The sequence below is a fragment of the Triplophysa dalaica genome, chromosome 2 (assembly GCF_015846415.1).
Source record: "Triplophysa dalaica isolate WHDGS20190420 chromosome 2, ASM1584641v1, whole genome shotgun sequence".
Lineage (NCBI taxonomy): Eukaryota > Metazoa > Chordata > Actinopteri > Cypriniformes > Nemacheilidae > Triplophysa > Triplophysa dalaica.
The window spans coordinates 6856423-6881217 of NC_079543.1; the positions used below are offsets into that span (position 1 = coordinate 6856423).

Sequence of the window (24795 nt, forward strand, 5' to 3'; positions counted from 1 at the left end):
TTGTGTTGTGCTCGTTTAATTTCACAAATCCCCGCAGTGTAGACCTTTCTGATGATATTTTATAGCAGTTCAAGATATATTGAAAAGAATACAAAACAAGAGTTCAGAAAAAATAGTTTTATATATACAAAATACAAATACAACCATGTACTAAAATGTACACGGGGTATTAAGTTTTATCCATCAGCGTTATACGTTCCATGAAAATAAAGGTCACACTACAAGCTTCCAATCTGGAGAATAAGAAAAGGGTTACGAGCTCGCTCGGTCGGGATCTGCATCTGCCAAGAACAAAACTGCACGTACGCCTCTTGGCTTTTGCCTCTTTGTAAAGGGGGCTTAACCCACATCACTGTTAAACAGCGAAAATGTCAGGACCAGGAGATCATTTTTTGTTAGATCGGGAAAAAAACTAACAAATTAACAAATCATTTGTATCTCAAAGTTCCACCGATTGTTTTCAGAACATTACAACAATGTTTTTATTGTTTTGGTTGTTAGTTTTTTTTTAATCATCTATATGCGTGTTAATTCTAGCTTAGTCCATGGTTTAAAGCTTCAATGTTAAGAAAGATGTTCAATTATGAACGTACAAACAACGCACTTTCTCAGAAACATAAATATTAAAAATAAAACAAATATGTCACCAGGGTCTATATAAAATTATACAGAAAACCTTCCAAACATCCGTCATCTTTTCTTTAAACGGGTTTTAAAATGCCACAGTCCTCATTATCTACACATTAGTTAAGACGTAAGACGTTAAAGTCCCAGTGAAATAGAAAATGATAATTCTTATTTTTTCATGAAATATTGCAGCGTTTATAGTAAATAGCTTATCAATGTGGGTCATTTACATAAAATTCATGTACCCCTAAAATCTTCAGTTTAAATCTGAAAATGCACTTCCACCCTGAAATGACAATCCATCTGACATGACGTAAAATAGACGGCTTAACTCCTCCCCTTCAACTGTCAGTCTGCTGCCAACTTCATTTCAAAATCAATGCAACCATTGTGTTTACATATCCAATCAATTTGCAGTGAAAAACACAAGCCACGCCCACTATTTTTCTCCTTTACAATTTCTTTTCACTCATAAATGTGTCAGAATACGGAAGTTAAACGATCGGAACTTCCGGTTCACGGGGCCTTTAATGTTCTTCAAAGCTTTTGTCTGATTAGGAAAACTCCTGTTTCTATATTATGTCAATATTAAGATAGAAAACTATCTAAAAATCATTACAAACTGTCACATGATACAACACGAAATATATTACAGACATTCAGCAGGGTTTCAAAGGGAATCGAGTTCATTGTTTTTAATTCCAGAGTCGTATAGTACACGAGAACAAATCTTCATCCAGAGAAGCGGAAACCAGAAGTCCTTTTCGTTGCACGATGAAACAATAACGGCACCGCAGAGCTGATTTTGCTGAAACATGCGTTTACTGACATCCAAAATATGAAGCATCTTTGTACATGCTGCGCTGCTTCTGAAAGCGAATGTCTGGTCCTTGTTTGGACGATCACAATGAGCGTTAGATGAACTAGGATGAGCCTCTTTTACTTATAAGCACTTCCAACAACCTAAGCTTGGCTTTAATGTGCTTGTATTCATTGTATTCCCCAGCCAACGGTGAGCGATCTTCCTTTTGCACATTCCTATGAGAACAAAGAAAGTAGAATGAGAAACTAATGTGATTGTCTGTAGATTGTTAATCTTACACATGAGTCTTTCTGAGGACAAAAGGCCTTACCTGCCGTTCTGCTTGAAGAACTCCTCCTCGAACTCCCGGAGGTTATTACGGATTCTTTTCTTCTCCTCACGAGCTTCCTGGAGCTGCTCCACCAGTTCCGGCCTGTGTGTTTGTGTAGAAGAGAGTGAAACTTTTAGATTCTTCCAGCGACAATGAAAACAATCGCAATTCATTACATGTAGCGTGATTGTCCTTTGTCAAACATTGCAGTTATGTAGCGTGACATGTGAATGCATGTCAGTGATGGCATGTTTATGCAATACCCAAAGGCCGGATTGGAATGTGGATGTGTTGCAAATTTTGGATGTGTTGCAACGGTTGACCGGTAAGAATTTAAGAATTGGGTTGGATAGCACCAAGGTTTATTAATTTTAAAGTCCCAGTGTAATTAAAAATAACAATGCCTATTTGTTCATGAAATATTGCAGCATTTATTGTAGTTCATCAATTTGGGTCAAAATCGTGTGGCCTCATAACCTTTAGTTAAAATTTGAAAATGCACTTCCGTCCTGTAATAACTATCCATCTTAGATGATGTATGTTAGACGGCTTGGGCCGCGCATCCGTTAACTCCTCCCCTTGCGTCAAAATATGGAAGTAAAAACGATTGCAACATCCGGTTCACGGGAACTAACAAGATGCGCCTTTGCAATGAATGCAATGCTCAATATGGCCGCTCTAGCGAAGGAAGTCCTCCCTTCCAGTAAAACGTGACCGTCAATCAATAAAGGGACGGGGCTCTCCCTATTTAAGCTTAGCAAACTAAAGTTAAGATGCAATTCATGTCATGTTGAATTATCGATCGGAAACATGCGATTGAAGAAATATCTGCATTCCCCCAACCAAGTAGATAGGATTGTGGAGATGCTTTGATGTAAATAGCTGCCCGGAGGCGTTGCGAACATGGCCGCCAAATGGCACGACTTCCATAAACAGACTTTGGTAGCACTCACATGGTAGCGGCGTGTAAATTGGACAATCTCATGTCCGTAGTGTTCTTAGATGGTGACAGTTCATCAACAGGCGAGATAAAGCCGTCTGTGTCCTCATCCAGCTGGTCGAGCAATCCCAGCATGCTCAGTTCCGGCTTATCAGTGACCGTGAACTGTGTCCTAGTGTCGCTGTCTTCATCCGAGCCCTCTTCCTCCTCCTGAAAAAGAGCAGATGGTGCTGGTTAGTTCACGCTCAGATGAACTCAAAGATCAACCAACACCATTCTGCTATCAGCGTTGAAGTTCCCAAGTCAACACATTCCCACTCGAATAGCTAACAAGCTGTTGTGTTAGTATAATGAGAAGCATCTATTAGATTTTCCCAACAGCAATTTCATGTAAGCAATTCCAGCATGAATCCATGCAGCTACTGATTTGATTCGGGTATCCGACAGGTCACATAAGAATCACAGGCTGTGTTCATGATTGGGTTAATTGAGGAAACCGGGGTAGTGAGTGGGTGGATGGCTTTTGGGGTCAGTTGTATAACTGATTGATGGGGCGGTAACAGCTCTCTTCACCTTAGTGTCGCTGAAGAACAGGGCTGGTACACCCTCGATTATGGGCTGCAGCAGGGGGCCTCTGCGCTTGCTGGAGGGCGAGCCCTGTGGTGGGTGTTAATAATGAAGTTACAACATCAACCCTTACGGACTCATGCAACTCATAATACATGTTGCAGGGTTTTCCGTTTCCATGTGTCTGTTCATATTTTTGGTGGTCTCTCCTTATATGTATATACAATAATACATATTATTTTCAAACTACCAATCGAACTAGTATTTGCATGTATTATACGTACTTGGAACAAAAAACATCCTAATAACTGAGGAAAGGGCTCTAAAGGAATGCAGCTTTCTATGGCGTGACAGAACCTTTTATCAAAATGGAAGTTTTTATGTTTTGGGGAAATTATTGTGTAAGAGGCTTAAGTAGGGAAGGAATTTTAAGAAATGCAAATATGCAGCACAGGATATGACCTCAAAGGCCAATCTTGAGCTCTTGCTAAAAACGGGCTTAGCGGCGCTAACAAGTCCCAGCAATACTGTGGCTAAATGCCCATATTGTGCGACAGCTAATGCCGTTTCCCCCCACTAATGCTGTAGAGATTTCTTCCAGAATTAAAATGAATACAACCGACAAACGTGGCTTAAACATGATGAGGATTGCCTGTAGCTAGGAAGAAAGGAGGTTGAACCAACGGAAACGGAACTTACGATGACTGGAATGGCTGATGCTCGTAACAGGATCTGTTTGACGAGACGGTACCGGTCGTAAAGAGGCTTCATGGCCTGCCTCTCATTCTTGGTGACCTTCAAACATGAAGAGAAAGTTACATCGATGCCATCATTTTTTTAAATTGTATTATTTTGAGGCATATTCGCAAACTTACTGGTCTTCCGTGGATACTCTCATAATGCAGAAGAGCTTTCTGAAGAGCCACCTTCTCTGCTGAGATCTGCTCGCGGGTCATTTCCTGAAAATGTATGTTTAGAAGTTAAAAATGAAAATATCTATCGGACATTTGCCAAAAAAAACAGGGCTGTCGAACGATTAATCGCATCCAGAATAAAAGTTTATGTTTACATAATACATGTCGGTGTACTGTTCCTTTTAATTTTTGTATTTATAAAACCAAACATGCATACATTAAAAAAATATATAAAAATGAATAAACATTTAAATATAATAATATATATATAATTCAAAAGATATGTAAATACTTCCTAAATATGTATACATTTATGAATATGCCGTTATAAATACAAAATAAATACGCACAGTACACAGACATATATTATGTTAACACAAACAATTATTCTGCATTCGATTAATCGCAATTAATCGTTTGACAGCCCTTTTTTAAATTCTACATTTTTCGATTTTAAATATTTCTCAAATTTTCTCAACTAAATATTTTGTTAAATAAATGTATAAAATGTTTATACAATCATTTTTAATTATGACATTTAAAAAACAAAAGAGCAAAAAACAAATTTTCTAAAACCTCACTTTAATCTCGTCGGGTTGGCCCGCCTCCTTGCGTTTCTCCTGCAGCTTGTTCATGACAGTCTCCAATGTGCTTTCCACAGGGGGTTTGGGCGCTTTGGTCTCAGAGGTCTTCTTCTCCAGCTGTGACCCGAAACTCTTCGGAAGAGTGTTACTGCGCTGGCGGGGGAGGGGCGTCAAATCTTCCTCTGACTTCAGCAGCTTGTAATCTATGGGAAGCCAGAACACAAAACCATTTTATAGGTTCAACATTCTTACGTATCCGTTCATTTTCGTAAGCGTCAGATTCGTACCTTTCAAGTCTTTGCGCAACCTGGCCAGTTCATTCATCCATCGCAGAACCTCAGGATTGCCGGCTTTATCGCCGTGTGAAGGCTGTATAGAAACGGTACACTTACTATTTACAGTCAACATTTTAATAAAAGTATCAAGTAATTTCCATCATCTCTATGGCTCACCCTGTACTTGTGTTCCTCCTCAAACTTCTCCTCAAACCTGCGGATCTTCTTCTTGAGCACGTGGATCCGTTTTGAGAGCTGAGCTGAGGTGAGCTCTTCACGCTCATCGTCGCAAGAACCTAAAGAAGAACTCCTCCGCCTACTGCACGGAAAACATACACACGTAAACATTTCGCCAACTAGCAAGATGTGTACGATGTACCTTAGCTCTGAAAAACTTGAATTATTATGTCTTAAGGCAGTTTTGCTTCTATTCTGAATCGCAAACATCCTACATACACTCACCTAAAGGATTATTAGGAACACCTGTTCAATTTCTCATTGATGCCATTATGGTGGTGGTGTAATGGTGTGGGGGATGTTTTCTTGGCACACTTTAGGCCCCTTAGTGCCAATTGGGCATCGTTTAAATACCACGGCCTACCTGAGCATTGTTTTTGACCATGTCCATCCCTTAATGACCACCATGTACCCATCCTCTGATGGCTTCTTCCGGCAGGATAATTCACCATGTCACAAAGCTCGAATCATTTCAAATTGGTTTCTTGAACATGACAATGAGTTCACTGTACTAAAATGGCCCCCACAGTCACCAGATCTCAACCCAATAGAGCATCTTTGGGATGTGGTGGCACGGGAGCTTCGTGCATCCCACAAATCTCCATCAACTGCAAGATGCTATCCTATCAATATGAGCCAACATTTCTAAAGAATGCTTTAAGGACCTTGTTGAATCAATGCCACGTAGAATTAAGGCAGTTCTGAAGGTGAAAGGGGGTCAAACACAGTATTAGTATGGTGTTCCCAATAATCCTTTAGGTGAGTGTACATCTTATACTGTAGATGTCTATATGACATCACACAAAAAACGTGTCAGAGATGTACTGCAGATGAGCAAACAATAAAAATATTTGGACATCAAATAGACGTCTGCCAGACTCATTTCTTGTACTGTAAAAATGTTCGTGATTTACGTACCTAATGAAAGAGTGGGCGTTAGGCGGTGACGGTGGAACCTCCGTGTCATCCAGATACTGCTGGCTGTCCCTGTAGGCATAGAACCGAGGCGAGACCATTGGGTCGCTGTCTTCCTCCAATAACTGTCGAATCAGTTTTCCGCTGGCGTTTGGCGAGAGATGAGCTTCCTCGCGGTCCACGCTTTCTCTCTGCCATGATGAGTAGGCGGGAACAGGCTCTGTTAATATAAATAAATGCACAAGAGTTGACTACACAGTCATATTAAAAATGCTTTTCAGGTTAGTCATTGCTTAGAACAGCAACAGGACGTCCACTTCCAGTCTTTATTGATATATAGTCATGACCAAAAAATGAAACATTAACCAGAATGACACTGTTGACCCTGTCTTGTAACCCTGAGGTCAACTCTTTGCTGATGGCGCAAAATTTTGTTATTTGGCTCATTTGTGGACATATGTTTTTATCTTTGAGAAAAACACAAGTACGCGATGGCCTTGTGAATACACAATATTGTTTCTTTTTCTTTTGATATTCTACATATTTAATGTGTGGGTGACTATATGTCCTTAAACAGCGGATATCAAACACTGCAGAGTAAACATGAATGTTAGGACATGGTAACTTTTGCTGTGTTTATTTACTATAGTGATGCTATCGATCTTTCATGCGCGACCGCTGCGTGAGGTCACAGTGCGATTTAATGATGTATGCCAAGGATTGTGGTGGTAAAATGTGAATCCAAAGCCACCCACATGCACGAATGACTAAATTCGACCTTATCACAGCTCATAAAGTTGATACCACCATGTTTACAACATTAAAGTACAGATACAAGCCTTCTATAAATGTTTGGCCACACCAACGCACATTCGGACAAGCAATAAAACAATGTGTTCGAGTGTTTTGTGACATTCTATATTGATGTACTAACAAAACAATACAAGCTTATCTACAATACCTCGTATTATGTGTGCCTTAGCCAGCACCACTTTTTAAAGGAGCAGTTCAGCCAAAAATGGTGCCATCTATTACTCACCCACCATGTTGTTCCTAACCTGTATGGATTTCGTTCTTCTGCAGAACACGACAGAATATATTTTGGAGAACGTTGGTAACCAAACAACATTCTCCCCCATTGACTTCTATTATATTGACACCAAACCACCGAAACATTTCTCAAAATATCTTCTTTTGTGATCGACAGAAGAAAGAGTCATATTCAGGTTTGTAATGACATGAGGATGAATAAATGATGGCAGTATTTTTTGGAGGGGTTACTACATGCGCATTCATTCACACAAACATCCCAGCATGCTTTTCAAAATGCAAACAATCCTGTTACTATCATATCTGGGAAGCCAGTAGATTTCCAGCGTTGAGAACACATCCAGGCATGTGGTATGAGACGTCCTTTTGCAGAGACGCTTGCCAAATTAGGTCCTGGCGTGTAAGGTTATTGTGCACATAAATAAAGCTGCATATTGTCGCTCCTGCCATCAAAAGCTGAAAGTTGTTATATGCGGGGTGGGCGCATGCCAGTGTGGCGTGTTTTATGGGTTTTTCATGCAGCGTCTAAAGGTCACCGAGAGATGGGTCTCTTGGTTGTAAACAAAAGATCTCAGGCCTTACCCTCATTGTAATTCTGCTGGAAAAGGCTTTTAAAGTCAAGGAACGGGGCGCTAAAGAAATGAGAATCTGAAAGGAACAGAAAAACAGAGGTAACCAAACAAGCTCTCGTGAGAAGAGCGCGAAGAAAGTCTATTTACTGCAGTGTGGAGTCAAATGATGCAGGGAGAGATAGAATAGGATGGTTGAGCTCATGGACCAATCACATCGCCACATGGGTCACCACAAGGTGTTTTGGCACCAGCCACACTGGGACAAAGGTCTGACGGCTCAATGTTATGTTGATACAGCTAGAGTCATCATTTTATCTGTGATAAAGCAATAGTAAATATAACTGTAAAACCACAGCAAAACATTCCAATGGCCGTCAAACTATTTTATTCGACTTATTTGTTCAGAGCTTCTCAAAGCACACACTGTTTCAAAACAGATCATGTTATGGGTTTATGCTATCTGCGATAAGGTCCACGTGACAAACTTAAAAGCCTGGATTTGTGGTGGATAACAACATATCACGCACTATAAAATCCACATTTGCATACCCATAACTATAACCCCAGCTTATAACCTCACAACAATTCACCGCTGGTCAAAACTAAAACATTGGGTTGAAATGAATTGGAGGTAAATATTATTTCAAAATGTAAGACATTTTTACAGCGTATATTCTCAATAAATGAATACTTAAAGCTGCAATCTGTGAACTTTGTCTCACATCGCAATCTTTGTTTAACAAACACCTTTCTTTATGCACGTTGAAATAAAATGACATTAAACTGACATTAACCTGAACTGGACTAGGCAGCTCAGATTATAAATCATTATTATAATCATAACATTGTAGGTGTGTTCAACGATTTATCATGTCCAAAATAAAAGTTTGTGTTCACATAATATATGTCTGTGCACTGTGCATATTTATTTTGTATTTATAAACAAATATATATATATATTTAATTTAAACTATATATATATATATATACATATACACGTTTTTCTTTTAGATTTTTTAATGTATACATACAAAATGAATATGCACATTACACATACATTTATTATATAAACACAAACTTTTTCTGGATGCGATTAATCACAATTATTCATTGAACCGCCACACAGCACTGTGTATCAGTCTCCAAAACAAACATTTTTACATTCTTGCCCATTACCAAATCTTTGTAAATTTTTAACCAACAAACGTCCCAGTCTGCGGCTTTAAATGCATTATTAATATAGCACATTCACAATACATAGTTCCACAAATTTAAGAAAAGTGATTTAAACCAAAAAAGGCTAAAGCTAAACTATAATCAACATCCATCTACACAACAAGCTTGTGCGCAAAATATCTCCAACCCCCCTGAAGAATGTCTCCTATGAGAATCCTGCAAAACCGTACCTCTTTGTTTTGACAATCTCACCACAAGCGTTGCACTATGCTATTAAACAAACAACATCTTAAAACGCTCACTAGAGGGCGCTCTAAAGTCCAGCAATACAGAAAAACACAATCTCAGAGTCTGTGACCACAGCATTTACCACTACATTAAACTAAAGGGCAACTGTGACTTAACATGGCAACCCAAAGCAACAGCAATAAACGCTGTCTCTGTGCCAGACGTCGAAAGTGGAAAGCTAAGATTTGCATTCCCTATTGCGCACTTCCAAGGTCACTGCAAAAAGAGGTGTGTCCGTACGTGTTTGCTCATGTCTGTTGCTGCACATGCTGCACCAACACCAGAGGAAACAGGAAAGGGATCTGAGCGTGTCGTGCATGACCCTGACAAATTTAAAGCGCTGGAGCGACGTGCACGTAGCCACGGCTCTCAGACTCCTGCATTTAATCTCCTCCTGTTTCAATCCTCTGTTGCTATGACTATACGGTCCTCCGCGAGCCGAACCAACTGCTTGTTGCTAGGTTCACGGTACTCCATCACAACAAACCAATTTAAAGCCTGTTCCCTACATATACTGTATACATTTTTGTGAGCTTACCGAAAAGTTTGATTTGCATTGAGAAAAAAATGAATGAACGAAATGGATCGACACCCTATTGAGTGTTTACGAACAAGTGTCCAAAAGGAACGGGGAGCAGCACCACAAATCCACATCAAACTCGACAAATCCCAAGTGTATCCCAATTAACGCCTCTCATGGGTTTAAACAGGCTCCGGGTTTTTGATGAGCTCATCACTATTTACACCTTTTAAAACCGTGCGCATAAAATTGCATTAAACATCATGACGTCTCCAAGCTGTGGCAATGCGATGATCTCTCCGGGTGGCAGTGAAAAAAACACATCCCTAATCTCCTTAGTCTCTGTAAAGTGACTTTACAAGATCTACGTCTGCATAAGGGCACGAGGCAGGTTCGCAGCTGCCGCCCCTGTGCAGAACGTGAGTGAAAGAAAAACACATTTAAAAAGAAAGACTGACCTGTCCAGCTGTTGTTCTCGGTCAATGCAGTCAAATCAAGACGAGGGACGTCGTCGCACGGCTCCGCTCCGCAGAGAACCTCTTGGATCTTCATGGCAGGCGTCTAGCACAGAAGAGAATGAGAGATAAACACCAAGTATGCCGAAGTGGGGGCTGTGCGCTTCTTAAGTTGAGCAATACCCTGCCTGCGCCTGCCCCCTTCCCCTTACAGGCTGGGAGGAGGCGGGGGGCGGGTCTACGGGACAAACCCCTGTATGCCGATTGGTCACCCGCCCTGCCCCAACCCTGCATGCTTTTTCGAGGTGGGTGTGGTCTGTTGTGCATTTTCTTCTCTCAGTACCCCTCCCTTTCTTTTTTTCTTCCATTTTTGTGTGCTCTCCTGCGCCTCTGCAGCTGTTTGTCTCAGTAGCATAGGAGACCGGGCGAGCGGGAGAGGGAGGGGGGAAGACTACAGAGAGGGAACACACGGAGCACGCAAAGCATGCAGGCAGATTTCCTGTCTGTTATTGAGAACAGCGCCACATGATCGAGACGCACGTTTGTGTTTTTACTTCGTGCCCTTCCGTGCACCTTCTGTATGGTGTGTGGGAGGTGTGTAGGGAGCAGACGTTAGGTTTGTTCAAAGTCGGTCACTTGTTCATTTCCGCCGTTGGGGCGTGGGACAGGGTCTATTTTTGGAGCAGATCAAGGCAGGGGGATTTTTCTTTCCCCCCTCTCTCTCTCTCTCTCTCTTTCAAAATGCTCTGCATTACAGAGTGCATGACAAAAAGGTCCCGCTACAAGCTGCCTGATTCTCCGACCGCGTCATTACAGCTGGATTTAAAAAACACTTGTACCATTGCGTACGTGCTATTTGTGTGTTGGTGATTTTTGATAAGCGTGTTACGTTTTCCCCGTCATGCACTATAATTGCATCACTGCTGTTTGTTTGATATCTGAAGCATCCAAATAAGGCAAACGAGACTTTGTCACACATGAGCGGCTGGTTCTTGAAGGTCTATTCGCTCTGCCAAGTGTCATGTATTACCAGCAGAGATAAGGAGATGGCAAACAGCGGTGTATTGAGAGACAGACACCAAGACTTCCCATAATCCTGTATGTGATGATGTAATTTGGCTCTGAAGTAATTCTGGTATAAACAATAATGAGAAAAAGGACAACATCAAGGGTTACATCTGATTTGTCAAAAAGAACTCCTTAGAGCATGTCCTTTATACTTTTATTAAATTAAAATTGATTTTGTTCTTTTTGTGTTAAACATGTTTACTAAAACATGCCGTTTAATTGGCTTTTAAACAAACACGCCACACACACAAACACTCATTAAGTCATATACTGACGTTTGTACGTAATGAGTAATGTACTACAGAATCATTATGTTTATTCATTACCCACAGGCTCAGGGTGAAACCACGACGAAAACAAATTTAAGATCTGATAATCCAAGCAGTGTAAGTCAGTTGACTTAGATCAACAGCAGGTCTCTCTAATCAATGGCAATTATGTCATTACATTCACACACACATGATTAAAGAAGCAAAGATTTACATGACAACAGACTACTGATGTCATTATGGTTAAACACAATTCAATCTAGAAATCTTTTTATTCACAGTAAGCAGTAAACGGAGTTAGAATTTTGGAAAACTTTAGCCATAATAAAATTCAGGATTTTGTAGTAGGAGGGAAAATGATGCATTTCAAAAGTTCTGAACAAATGAATCTATGCATTCTAATAACTAGATTAAGGATTTTGATGCTAAAAAATGTTATCTATTTATTGAGATTTTTTTATTATATATAGAATTATTATTATTTATCCTGAAACTTTAACTATGCCAGATTATGCTGTTTTAACATTTTATTATTTTTTTTTTCTTATTTCTTTTTATTCATTTTATATTTATATATATAAATATTATTTTATATTTTATTTTTATACTTTACATTTTATTTTATTTTTTATATTTTTATACTTTATTTTATATTATATTGTGAATTAGTTTTTTTCTTTATAATGTATATTTTGTTTGATTTAATTATGTATTTTACACCTTTTTTGCTATATTTTATTTTATGCCTTTCAAACAAAACAATCTTTTTTGGGCAAAGCTTGCAAAAAACCTAAAGCGAGTTGTTTGCTTACATTATTTATAATTAACACTTTTGTAAGCAAGGCTTTTGTTTTGAGTTAAAAGAAAAGAAAAAAGAGAGAAGAAAAAGTTACGGAAAAGCTGTAAAGCTCCTCTAAGATGCAGAGGATTGTGGCTTTCAACATGTTCTCGAAAAACGTCTGTAATCAGCAAACTGCTTCAAAGAGCCCTAGCAGCACTTATCCCACGATGCATTGCATATATGTGACACAACTGGGTACAACATGTTCTGACTGTTAGACCGTATTAAGAAGCACCTCTCACGCATGACATGCGACTCACTGAATATACGCACGTACAGTATGGGCCATCACAATGGCGCCTAAACATAATGTGTCACAACAAAACAAATAGTTTTCAACAAATCTGTCAAAATGACATAACAAAATGTTGGAAAAGAAAAAGAGATTTAAACATCTTGAAAAGTTGAAGCTGGCTGGGCTGAACCCATGCAGGTAGACGACTAAACCAGATGGGTTCTGGTCTGTTGGCACGCTGACATCACATGGTGCCAGATAACAGATGGAATGACAGCAGGAGTTTGAGGTTGATGATGGCCCAACAGATCCAGGATGTTCTCACTGTAGCACCAACAAACTTGAATACATTTTTGATGTCATTTTATGACAAACGCAGGTTATCAGCCCAAGGGCATCATAATGCCCATCCACTCCGACAAACAAAGCCCTAAACTCTCTACCAGAAAGAACGATATTGCCAAAACAAAAGCCGTAAGATGTCATTCAGTGCGTCTGTCTCGCCTCCTACAGGTGGCTTTTTATCAGCCATAAACCAGTCAAGTACGTTGTACGTCAATTTTTTCTCAACAACAATCAAAAGCTTGTGATAACAAGAGCATGTACCGACTAAACACAGTAAAACGTTCAGGAAAAAATTTGAGAAATAAGACAAAATAAGAATGAGATGAAAACATCACAAAATTAAAGTATGAACTAAACATACCTGGGAATTTTCCTTTTGATGGTGTTTCCTGTGAAAATACATTTCATTAGCAACTACAGTACTAAGGTTTACTGTAGAATTATTATTTGTTATAATAACAGCATTTATATAGTTTTACATTTAAAGCAGTAAACTATGCTAAAACTAGCTACCACAAGTGTTTATGACTTTCTCAACATTATAGTCAATATTTTGAACGTTCTACTCTACACGATATAGTGCTTGAATAATACACTCCATAGCGGGCGATCACACAGAACACGCTTTTTTTGTTTGAAAACGTGGCGCACTGCAATACCTTTATTGTTGACTTTTAGATATGATCAACCCGCTGCGGGTTTTTTTTTTGCTCTGTAACCACCGAATCAGCTGTTCTAGCAGTCAAGGATTATATTGCACGCACTCTAGTTGCTGTTCACTGTCATATTAGCAGAAACTAAAACAGGAACAAGCAAAAGGCGCTTGCACTGAACATGCCCAGTTAACCTGTGCCAGCCAGCACAAGCTTCTCCTTTGTCATTGCACTCTCCGAACGTTCAAGCAAATGTAAATGTCTGTCACCACAACGGAATGGACATTAGGGAAAAGGCGCATTACATCAACAGCTTTTCTGCACTTAGTAGATATTTTTCAACTTCAGGTGCTTGGCGCTCTCCGCCAAAAACCCGAGGCGCTGCAGGCGGAAAAACGTGAGCATAAGCAGCGTGAAAAACGCTCTCTGCCAACCTGAAACAATTCAAAAGAGACGCGTCTAACAGCAAAAACAAAAAACACGTTCTGTATGATCAGCCCCTCGGAGTCCTAAAATTTAACACATGCACAGAATCATATGTGATGGTGTATGTAAAATACCTGTTATGAGTTGATGCTGTAACTTCTTTACATTCCATTGGCTAGAAGTAAACAAACACATACACCTTAAAATGGTCAATAATAGCATTTAACTGACCAACAAACCAAACCCCCCCAAAAAATCACCATTGACATTAATCCCACTGGCAATAAATGACCCTCCTTTCAAACAAAACATTCCTGGAGCTCAATTGGTGGCGTTAGCCATGCAAAGGTCATGAATTCAATCTCCAGCGAACACACATGCGAAAAAATTATGTTGAATGTCATGGAAAAAGTGTCGGTCAAATGTGTACATGTAAATGAGACTATTCTTAGGTGCAACAGAGGGAAGAGACAAACCAGGGCATGCAAATGAAAACAACATGTCATGTCAACATGTCAAGGCTTTATTCCGTTTCGTCTGTAGCTTGTTTGCAATGATCAAATTCATGGTTGTTTTTCAGTGTTTTTTCAGCGATGAGGCAAAAAATGTTTTAGTAAAACAAGACATTACTAGAGTAAAATATCTGTTATTATGCTTAATGCACGTCACTGTGGTTTACCAGCGTGTGCTTTGAACGGTGTGGTTATATCCGCTGAGGTACAAACACACGCCTGCGAGAGGTCCTCGCCAAAACACTTAACTCCCATAAAATGCTGCGTGTGCTGTCTGAAAACAACTTGTACATGAAGGACTTTAGGATAATTGGCTCTTACTATAACAGCCTTGTACCACCGTTTATGTTTTGTAATTGTTGTTATTGCAATATTCTGAAAAACTGACAAAAACACTTCCTCACTGATTGTTCCTTCTGAAGATGATCCAAATAAAACAATGCTTTTCCATTTGTTTGGTTCAGGCTCAGAGGTTTAACAGTCTGCTTAAAAAATTCAGATGGTCTGCCCAAATGAAACGACATGCATTGTGGGATTGTGGATTACAGTTTAAACGCGAGAGATTTTTACGTAAGCAAAACTTCACAACGTCAAGACATTTAGGGCGTTTTCAGTCTGGGCATGTTTGCTGCGGTCCGACCCAAGTGCGATTGTTCCTGGAGCCCCCTGTAGCTTTGGTTTGGTTTCACACTCAGCTTGATTCTATCTAACCCTTGTTCATTTTATTTCTTCACAAACGTGCATGGTGCATTATAGAAAACACAACTCGGGATAATATTTTGTAGGGGTTTTTTTTGGGTTCACTGTATGTACGAGTTCCTTGACAGCTTTCACATTAGCGATATTTTGTGCGAAACGTGCCCCGTTCCGAACAAAACTGCAAGTTTGAATCCCACCTTAGAGTGGTTTCCAGGGTGTTGCTACGCAGATCTTTTGCCAGATCTTTGCCCTGCAGCTATTATGCAGTTTTAAGCCATTCTACTATGTGTCAATACACTTGCTTACTTCCAGAAAAGAAGGACATGAAGATAAAACCACTGAAAAAAGAAAGAGGGGGAAACAGGCAAACTTACAGTGAAGACGTCCTGGTTGTCATAGACCTCAGTCAGTGTCAGACTGTGTTTGGGTTTCCTGCTCATCTTTGCTTCAGTCATAAGGTGCCTCTCGCCTGCCTCAATGACCCTCGGACCCGGAGATGGGACGTTCTCTTTATCTCCCCCGACCCTGAAAACACCACCACGGACTTTTTTTCCCTAGTCATTTAACTCCAGTGAAAATGTGAACAGCCTGCCTAATGTACCGTCTACTTGAAACAGTGGTTTATTTACACCTGTCTCGTATAAACTCAGATAGCATCAGCGTATCATTCGACAGCACTGTTTAGTCACTAATCTAATGTTTTCAGTCGCATCTAGTTTGTATCAACAGGATTTGTGATATTGCTCTGAGATTTAGCCAGAAACAAACTTTATAATAAATACACGGAAACAATAAAACATATCAGACATCATTAATTGTCAACAATCTACTAAATAAAAGACTTGCTAGACTTAGGGCTGTCAAAATTATTAAATAATCGTTTCATCACAATTATTTGGCATAATCGCAATTATTTAAATTAATCGCAATTATTTAACATAATCGCAACTAATGGACATAATCGCAATTATTGTAATTTCTTTGAAAACAAGGGTGATCTGCAGCATTTTACATCCACAATACTTGATCTGCACTCACTGTTAAGTTTGAATGACATTTCTTCATCATTTGAGTTGTATCAGATTTGAATTTTTTGTGTTTATGAGTTTTATTAAAGTGATTCCAGATTTGTTCCATCTACACAGCAAGACGACATCATCCTCACATCTCAGTTTTTTCAGTTAAGGTCATTCTATAGGCAATGTTACTAGTTATTTACAGTAATTTTCACATTTCTTAATGTATCTATATTTAATTCAATGAATAAATGAATTGCAATTAACCGTTATAATTGTCAAAGCCTTTAAACAGACGATTAATCGCCATAATTCCAATTATTTAATAGACAATTAATCGCAAAGTTACAAAGAAATTTTACAATGACCAGGAAAAATGGAACCGTATTGATTCCTTGATGGCAATGCTGACACACAGTGATACACTGAATAATGTAACTGCTATAAGGATAGCCGTATTTCAAGAGTAACCTGTATTAACCTCAAGTTCCCCTCCTGTTCTCGTAGATTTCGCCGCCTTTCACGTGCCGTTGTCGCAGGAGATGAACAATGGGCAGTCGGCTCCGTGACGTCCGACCCCTTACCCGTGTGCACGTTGAAAAGGTGCTGTTGGACAGCTGAGCGAATGGTCTTCTCTAAGAAACTATACAAATAGAGAGTGAGAAAGATGTTTTACTGTCAGTAAGAAAATTATGATGGCTATAATTACATGAATAAAGAAAATCTCCTGGCTATTCAGATTTGAAAAATTCCCTAATTTTTACAAGTTAAATGTATTATGACAGTTATTACTGACTGTGTTATTTCAGTTCTGCAGTCACCAGAAGAGATCTGTGGGCTAAAGAGAGAGAATATTAAAATAATATTTACAGAAGGTGCTTTAATCGACTGGACCACATACAGTACATACTATACAATAATGTTCAAGGTTAGGGGTTTGTTTAAATTCCCAACTTCAGGAAGGGTTAAGAGATGATGCTAGCTTTGGAAATTGTTTCAAACTTTTAGTTCAAAATACATCATAAACATTGGAAAGAAAATCTCTGGATGTCATTAAAACCCTCCTAAAGTGTATTTGTATTTAAAGGTCCAGTGTAGAAAATTTAGTGGCATCTAGCGGTGAGGTTGTGAATTGCAACCAAAGGCTCACTCCACCGCTTGCCAGTGCCTTTCTGAGCACTATTGTGGCTGACACAGGATGAACGTTACGTTGACGCTTCTTTGCCGAAGGAGATATCCTATTTATGAAACGAGCTCTGTAGAGCAGTTTGTCCGTTTAGGGCTACTGTATAAACAACATGGTGAAGTTCATGTAAGGGGACCCGCGGTGTTTGTAGATAGAAAAAGCTTATTCTAAGGAAATAAAAACATTACCTTTCTTTAATCGAGGTCTTTATACAGATCTGAAGACATAGTTATGTATATTATATTGCATTTCTGTCAATAGATCCTCCAAAAAATTACCCACTGGACCTTTAAGACTCCAAGCAGTTCTTTCTGTCTATCAAGAGTCACTTTGTAGTTTTTTCAACATCATTTTAGAAACACTCTTTCCTTTCTGGTTGAAAACATGGTAAGTTCTCGGAATTCTGCATTGTTCCCAGCATTTGTTTCAATATTCAAAAACATTTATTGGTTGATCTACCCACCCAAATCCCAAAAAACAAATACGATTGGCCACAAAAACCAAATCTGAGAGCTCAAGGACTAGAGAGAGAGTGACAGAAAGTGACTTGGCAGGAATAAAAAGCACCATTATCATTGGATCCGAAAACAGGCAGTGACTTCAGACACAACAGTTCTGCCGTCAGGGTCACTACCAGTTAACCACTCAAAGCTGACTGTAGTCTATTTCAACACCATGAGCAAGAACACAGACGAGAAGACGTATTCACGCAGGAACGATCTTTAGATGTCACCCAACATGGCATGAAACGCTACCCAAAATAGGCCAGTGAACAGTTGTGCGTTGCGACGGGAAACTAGAAACGATGTGTTCTGTCAGTCTTATGTAACAGGGCGGCTGTAGGACACACTCTGAGGGGCGAGGGTGCCAAGAATTAAGGCTGGCATTAAAACCTCAGACCAGACTCATCAGATCACCAGACTCTGGATAGAAGTGATCAGGGTATTAGCCTTGTTAATTTTGGACTGCTACCGTCATTCTTTTCGTACAATCATCTCCCAAATCTAGTCTGTAGTGTTGGGAAAAACATGAGGGAAGCTAACAATGCTAATTGCATGATGCAGGCTAACAGTAAAATGTGCCCATTACTTAAAGAAACAAAAAAAATTTAAGCGTCACAATACATAAAAATCCCTTGAATGGTGATGTGAATAACAAGTGCCACATATAAAGTCAATTTCTACAAAATAATAAACTCATAAATACTTAAAGGTCCAGTGTATGACATTTCAAAGCACTACGGTGGCTGACACAGGACTAAGATGTCGTCAATATAAAACTAGTTCTGTAGAGCAGTTTGTCCATTAAGGGCTACTGTTGAAACAACATGATGAATTCCATGTAAGGGGACCCGCAGCGATGTAGGTAAAAAAACATAACACTTCATTATGTAAGGTCTTTAAACCCCTCTGAAGACATATTTATGTATATTATATTGCATTTCTGTCAATAGATACTCTAAAAAATTTGCGAAACAAAACTTGGAAAACTTTTTTTATTATATTATCATTCTAACTATATAATCTATTGTGGTAATAGAAAACTCCAGATCAAAAATAGCAGCAGCAGGTCAGCCGTTGAGAGATTTATTAAGCAGCCTACAATGATTTGTTCACTTTCTCTGAACTGAAGCCAAGTGAGCAAACAATTCAACCATGTCCATACTTAACTATAGGTTAACCAAAGGTTAAAGGTTCCAGAAAAGCCACTAAAACCGTCAACGAAAAAAACTAATAACTGTAAACTGTTGATTGAGGACAGTTACATTAAAGGGATAGTTTACCCAAAAATGAAATTCTGCCATGAATGACTCACTGTATACATTTCTTTATTTGGTTGACACAGAGAAAGATATTTGGAAGAATGCTTGTAACCAAACAGTTCTTGGAGCACATTAACTACCATATTTGGAAAAATTACAATGGTAGTCGAAATTGTCTCGGATCTGTTTGCTGTCCTACATTCTTCAAAAGATCTTCTTTTGTGTTCAACAAAGCAAAGAAAATATAAAGTAATTTGTCCTACTATGGTAGTCAACTGAGTCCAAGAACTGTTTGGTTACAAACATTCTTCTAAATATCTTTCTCTGTGTCCAGATTAAACAGATTTGGAATAACTCAAAGGTGATTAAACGATGACAGAATTTTTCTATTTGGGTGAACCATCCCTTTAAACAATAAAAAACATGGCAAAGGCAGAATGATGTCAAGTATGTCAAAAAATATTATTTTATATTTAAGAGACTAATTAAAGAAAATGTTCATGTTTGTTTTTAATTATAAGTTATGTTTATTATAAGATATACGCAATTTAAAACAATCATTTCCTCTTGGAAAATTATAACATTTTGATAAACATTAAGTTAACACAAATCAGCCACAAGCTTATATTTTTTAGCTTTGTGGCACATTATTTGTGGTTGATTCTGCAGCAAGCATTTACTGCATTTTATTACCACCGTTTGTGGCAAATATGCTGCAGATCATTCAAAGTTTATTATCTTTGAGTTGTCCAAAATCGAGTTAAAGTTGACTGAGGCTCTCTGGTCTGATTCTATCCACAGCCGCAATCTGAGCACTTGTGCCGGAGTGAGAGAGCATTCGCTGAGCGAGGGCTGGGTTGAGTAAACTATGTGATGGTGTTAACATGAGAAACGTGTGAAGGGTCAGTTGCTATGGTGCGTCAGGCGACGTGAGCCGGCTGATGTAATGAGTCGACACATTCATCTGTTCTTAACCAGATCCATCACGCTCAGACCGAATTCAACCAGAAATCATAAGTATCAGTTTCAGACATGATGCTGGGCGGATTCCAATTGTTAGGAAACTTATGACCACAGTTCGTAAATAATTTTTGAAGGCAAAAATATAATATAATATAATATCATTTTCTTCATTTCAAAACTAAAACCTTATTTACAGTGAGGTAGATTTTCTTTTCATTTGAAAATCCATTAACTAATGTAAACTAATAATGCTCAATGCAGTTTTTCAGCATTTATTAATCTTAGTTAATATTAGTTATAATATTTGAGTTATTTCACTGTGCATTAAAATATACTTTTTTTAAAAATACATTAGTAAATAGTAACATTAACATGAAATAAGATTAATAAATGCTGCAAAAGTATTTTTAATTAATAAATAAACATTAATAAATGTGAACAAATACAACCTTATTGTGAAGTGTTACCGATTTCAGTGTTACCATTTTTATTTTTTAATGCATAACATTTTTAAAAAAATCATATTAAAGTTACATTTCTGTTATTCTATTATTTTGATGAGTCTAACATATTTTATGAAAAATCTGCTATGTGTACACAACCTTGCTAATCTGAACGTGTAACGCTGAGTAAGTTTCTCTGGTTTTCATTTCCTAAGATTGATTGACAAAAAAAGTGACATATTTGGCCCTACCCAATATAGAAAGGAGATATGGGTCTGTCATCTTCTTGATCGCTGGAATAGAAAACAAAAAAAAAAACATGTCAGTAACATCAACCAGCACAATCAGGGGACACTAAACTGTTTTTTGGAGCACATGGTCCGAGTATCTGTTAATATCTTTTGTCTTGTGAACAATGTGCACCTCGCGCTACAGTTCAGAGCTTTTGTTTGGCTTGTCTCCAGTAATTACTACAGCTCAAACAAAACGTATCCGCTCCGCATGCTGGAGTCCAGTCACCAAAACACATTGTGTAGCACTAGTAGATGTTCCACAGATTTCCGATTGCTGGGAATTATTATTGCAATTGAGAACAAAACAATCCACATCTCCAGGAAACCTGGGGATTATGTTAAAAAAAACAAAAGGCTAATATAATTATTCATAATAACTGCTGTTTGGACAACACTTGAAAAGTGGATCATTGAAAGACCTGGTCATGGAGTACGTGGGCACAAGCCATTCAGACATAAGTACGTGCGGCCATGAAGGTTGTTATAAATAAGTTTGTTTTTGTAAGAAAGACAATCTGAGCTCTGGCTATGGTAAATCAAAACTCTCCAGTCATGTTCATACAGGAATCCTAAAATAGGAAAGTTCATTACGCTTTGAAATACAACGAAAACGCTTCCACAACTTTCAGTGTTTGTGTACAATATAGAATCCATCATCTGATTGTAAAACCCATTAAAAATTAGGGCTACGCACGCACGCAGGCACGCACACACACACAAACAAGCATTTCGTAATGTTTCTGAAAGAATGTCAGAGTAAAAGTCAAATACTTTTCCTCTACAGTGAAGCTTCTAAGGGGGGTTACAGAGTCTGCAGAGGGTATTAAAATAATGACTGCCGTCATGAATTATAAAACGGAAATCCTGCTCAGCAACGACCTCTCTGAGCAAACAACAAGGCATTATACCAGCTCTGTGACTCAAGTCATAATGGAAAAGTACCCCTTGACTACATGGAGAATATTGTAAAACAGTCACTGTTGTTGACAGTTAAACAATGAATTTATCTATATATATAGAAGTCTGATATTTTTGTCAAGTCAATTTACTTACAGAGAACAACTTTAACACAACCGTCGTAGATCCAAAGTGCTTTACAATAAAGGTTAGATAAACGCAACAGGGATCAAAAAATAGGAAGTATAAAATATAAAGTCAAAATAAAACCAGAATAGGTAAATATACAAATAAAATTCTGTAAAGCATCTTGGTCATGGGTTTGAACCCTGGTATTTGATTGTTTTCAACTCGTGGTTTGGTCAAATGCATTTTCTTAGGTGAATTAAACTCAACTATTGGTTCTGTCCATATTTATTCTAACGATTGGTTGAAAATACATGACTCTAGGGATTATTAGTTAAAACCATCCCATTTCAGTAGATTTCACTAAATCCTTGGATCTGATAACTCTACAGCAGTCACAGAGGTATGCTGTAATCCTGCTGATATTTAGCACAAAGGTGAGACGCAGCCGTGGAAATTCCAACCTTATTCATGAACGTATTTGCTGGATTCCACACCGCAGGATTTTCGGCGGGGCCCAATGGAAAGTTTTCTTATAAAGTAGCTTTAAAAATCCCATTCCCGCGATCCCATTTTTCATCACTTAATTCCTCTTTAAGCATTAAAATTGGAAATGTAATTTTATTTTTCTGTGATGATAACTTCTTCACAACTTGAATGCAACTAAATACTCTTGCTTCATGTAGTAAACAGGGATTCATGAATATGCAAATTAGTCCCCGTCTCCATTCAATCGTCTGAGCTTGGACCATTGATACATAGATGCCTCATGTCAACGTGATTGGTTCCAGGGTTACGATGTCATAAACAGAGTCAGTTACAAACTGCATTTTTTTACGGTCCTCTGTAAACTGCAGTTTTATGGAGAAAATACTCTGCAATGGTTTAAAATGATGAATTTGTGCACGGTTTATATGAAAGCATACTAAAAACATCACAGACATATAAACAACATTAAAAACTCGATTTTCACCAAACGTTACTTAAAACATGTGTACTCTTACTAGTTAAGTTACTCAACTAGCTAGTTTGTTAAAAGTTAAGGATCTAATACAGCCGTTAATGGACATTATCTGTACAGTTAAAGTGATGGTTCACCCAAAAATGAAAATTCTATCAACATTTACTCACCCTCGTGTAATTTCGTACCTCTATAAATTTAACACAGAGAAAGATATTTAGAAGAATGTTAGTAATTTTCAGTTCCGGGACATCATTGACTACCAAATTAGGAAAAATGAAATGTTTGTTTTCCTAAATTCTTCCTAACATCTCATTTTTGTTCAACAGAAAAAATGATATCAATATTTTTATTGCTACTACGGTTATGGATAATGTCCCAGAACTGAAAATTGTTAACATTCTTCCAAATATCTTTCTCTGTGTTCATCGATGCAAATACATGTATACAGGTTTGGAACAACCTGAGGGTGAGTAAATGATGACAGAATTTTCACTTTTGGGTAAACAATTCCTTTAATTGTTACATAAGTGTGTTAGGTACAGTGACTACAGTATTGACATTACATATATCTTCCTGTGTCTATGTAAGCAAACATCTTTTTTTAGAAAGGTGCTATCAAACAGGTTTTTCCTGTCTGAAGTTCAAGCATGTGACATTCTTAAGACACTGTTGACACGCCAGCACATAAAAATGATTAGACGCTCACTGCATAACATCATCTACTGTAAACAAAATTAACATACAGTCTTAAGAGAGATAAACTGATATACCAAAAACTACTTTCGCTTCATTCAGGACTTATTTGATTACAACGTCAATAAAAGTGTTTACTGCAGACTCCAGCCCAAACATTACACTCCTGCAATGATTACATCAATGGTGACAACCAATCAACTTTTCAACGGCTAATCTTTTAATGTTGTTTAAAGTACTCTAGTGAAGTAGATAGCTTGCTATCGTGGATGTTTCATTTTTAAACTAATTAAATGTATGGGCGATAAACTCATTTGTCTTACTTTCCCTGTGTCTAGCAGTTCACAATGGATTTTCACAGAGAATTGAAAGATGAAGATAAAAAAGGGAATACCGGTTTTGGACACGGAACATCACGCGGCGTCCTCTCTAAAAGTTAGAAATGGTCTTAATATTTTACACATGGAAGGGACAGTGCTGAGATAAAAACAGCTGTATTTACTACTACTTCCTATATCTATTATCTATAGTAGCGCTGTAAAAGTTTGTACATCTGTCCTCTGACCTCTCTTCAGGATTTTACTGCATTATTGCATGTGTTGAATTTGCAACTTTTTGTAATACTTGACATTCATTAAGCCATGCCATAAAGATATGAAGTATACAGCAATTTCTTGAGGAGAAAGATTTTTTCAACAGATATAGAATTGTTTTCTTGATTTTACATTGTTCCTTATATACATACTGTATGTGGATAATTCTGTCCAAATGTCAACTTAAAAATGAAAGAATCTTTGGGGGTTTAAATACCCATGTGAAGTCTCAAAAGTTTTTAAGCATTTTTTTTGTTCCATATTTGTCACATCCATAACATGTCATATTCCTCATAAAATGGCACATGTAAATGCCATTCCTTCCTCATTTGTTGGGTATTATTGCTTCTGGTTTGCACATTTTAATTTACAAGAATCCTACAAAGTATGTTGTCCCTCTAAATGTGCATTTTTTGTCACATCCATAGCGCATTCATTTTCCCATCTTTTAAAATAGAAAACTCATAGATATACTGATACTGTTCAGATGTCTGGTGTTACATTTGCACATATATATTTTTTTCTTCCTCCTCTCTCCCATGTGCTGTCACTGTCAGC

General features: G+C 38.1%; 1 protein-coding gene across 7 annotated transcripts in view; it reads right to left on the minus strand.

Moving 5' to 3' along the window:
• Positions 1–102: 102 nt before the first annotated feature.
• The window catches only part of fam13a (family with sequence similarity 13 member A), a 44821-nt gene continuing 20128 nt past the window's right edge, over positions 103–24795 (minus strand). For 3 of the 7 annotated variants that reach the window (XM_056763259.1, XM_056763302.1, XM_056763310.1), the window contains 18 exons: positions 20923–20964; positions 17114–17155; positions 16799–16960; positions 15676–15826; positions 14225–14265; positions 13373–13400; positions 10257–10359; positions 7825–7890; positions 6196–6412; positions 5218–5359; positions 5053–5134; positions 4763–4968; positions 4143–4226; positions 3967–4062; positions 3274–3357; positions 2714–2910; positions 1761–1862; positions 103–1665 (listed from right to left, as the gene is read on the minus strand). In XM_056763259.1, coding sequence (XP_056619237.1) covers positions 1551–1665; positions 1761–1862; positions 2714–2910; positions 3274–3357; positions 3967–4062; positions 4143–4226; positions 4763–4968; positions 5053–5134; positions 5218–5359; positions 6196–6412; positions 7825–7890; positions 10257–10359; positions 13373–13400; positions 14225–14265; positions 15676–15826; positions 16799–16960; positions 17114–17155; positions 20923–20964 — 1960 coding nt within the window. In that variant the 3' untranslated portion in view covers positions 103–1550. The remainder of the gene's footprint in view (positions 1666–1760; positions 1863–2713; positions 2911–3273; positions 3358–3966; positions 4063–4142; positions 4227–4762; positions 4969–5052; positions 5135–5217; positions 5360–6195; positions 6413–7824; positions 7891–10256; positions 10360–13372; positions 13401–14224; positions 14266–15675; positions 15827–16798; positions 16961–17113; positions 17156–20922; positions 20965–24795) is intronic. The other 4 variants (XM_056763286.1, XM_056763268.1, XM_056763277.1 and 1 more) reach the window with 4 other exon arrangements.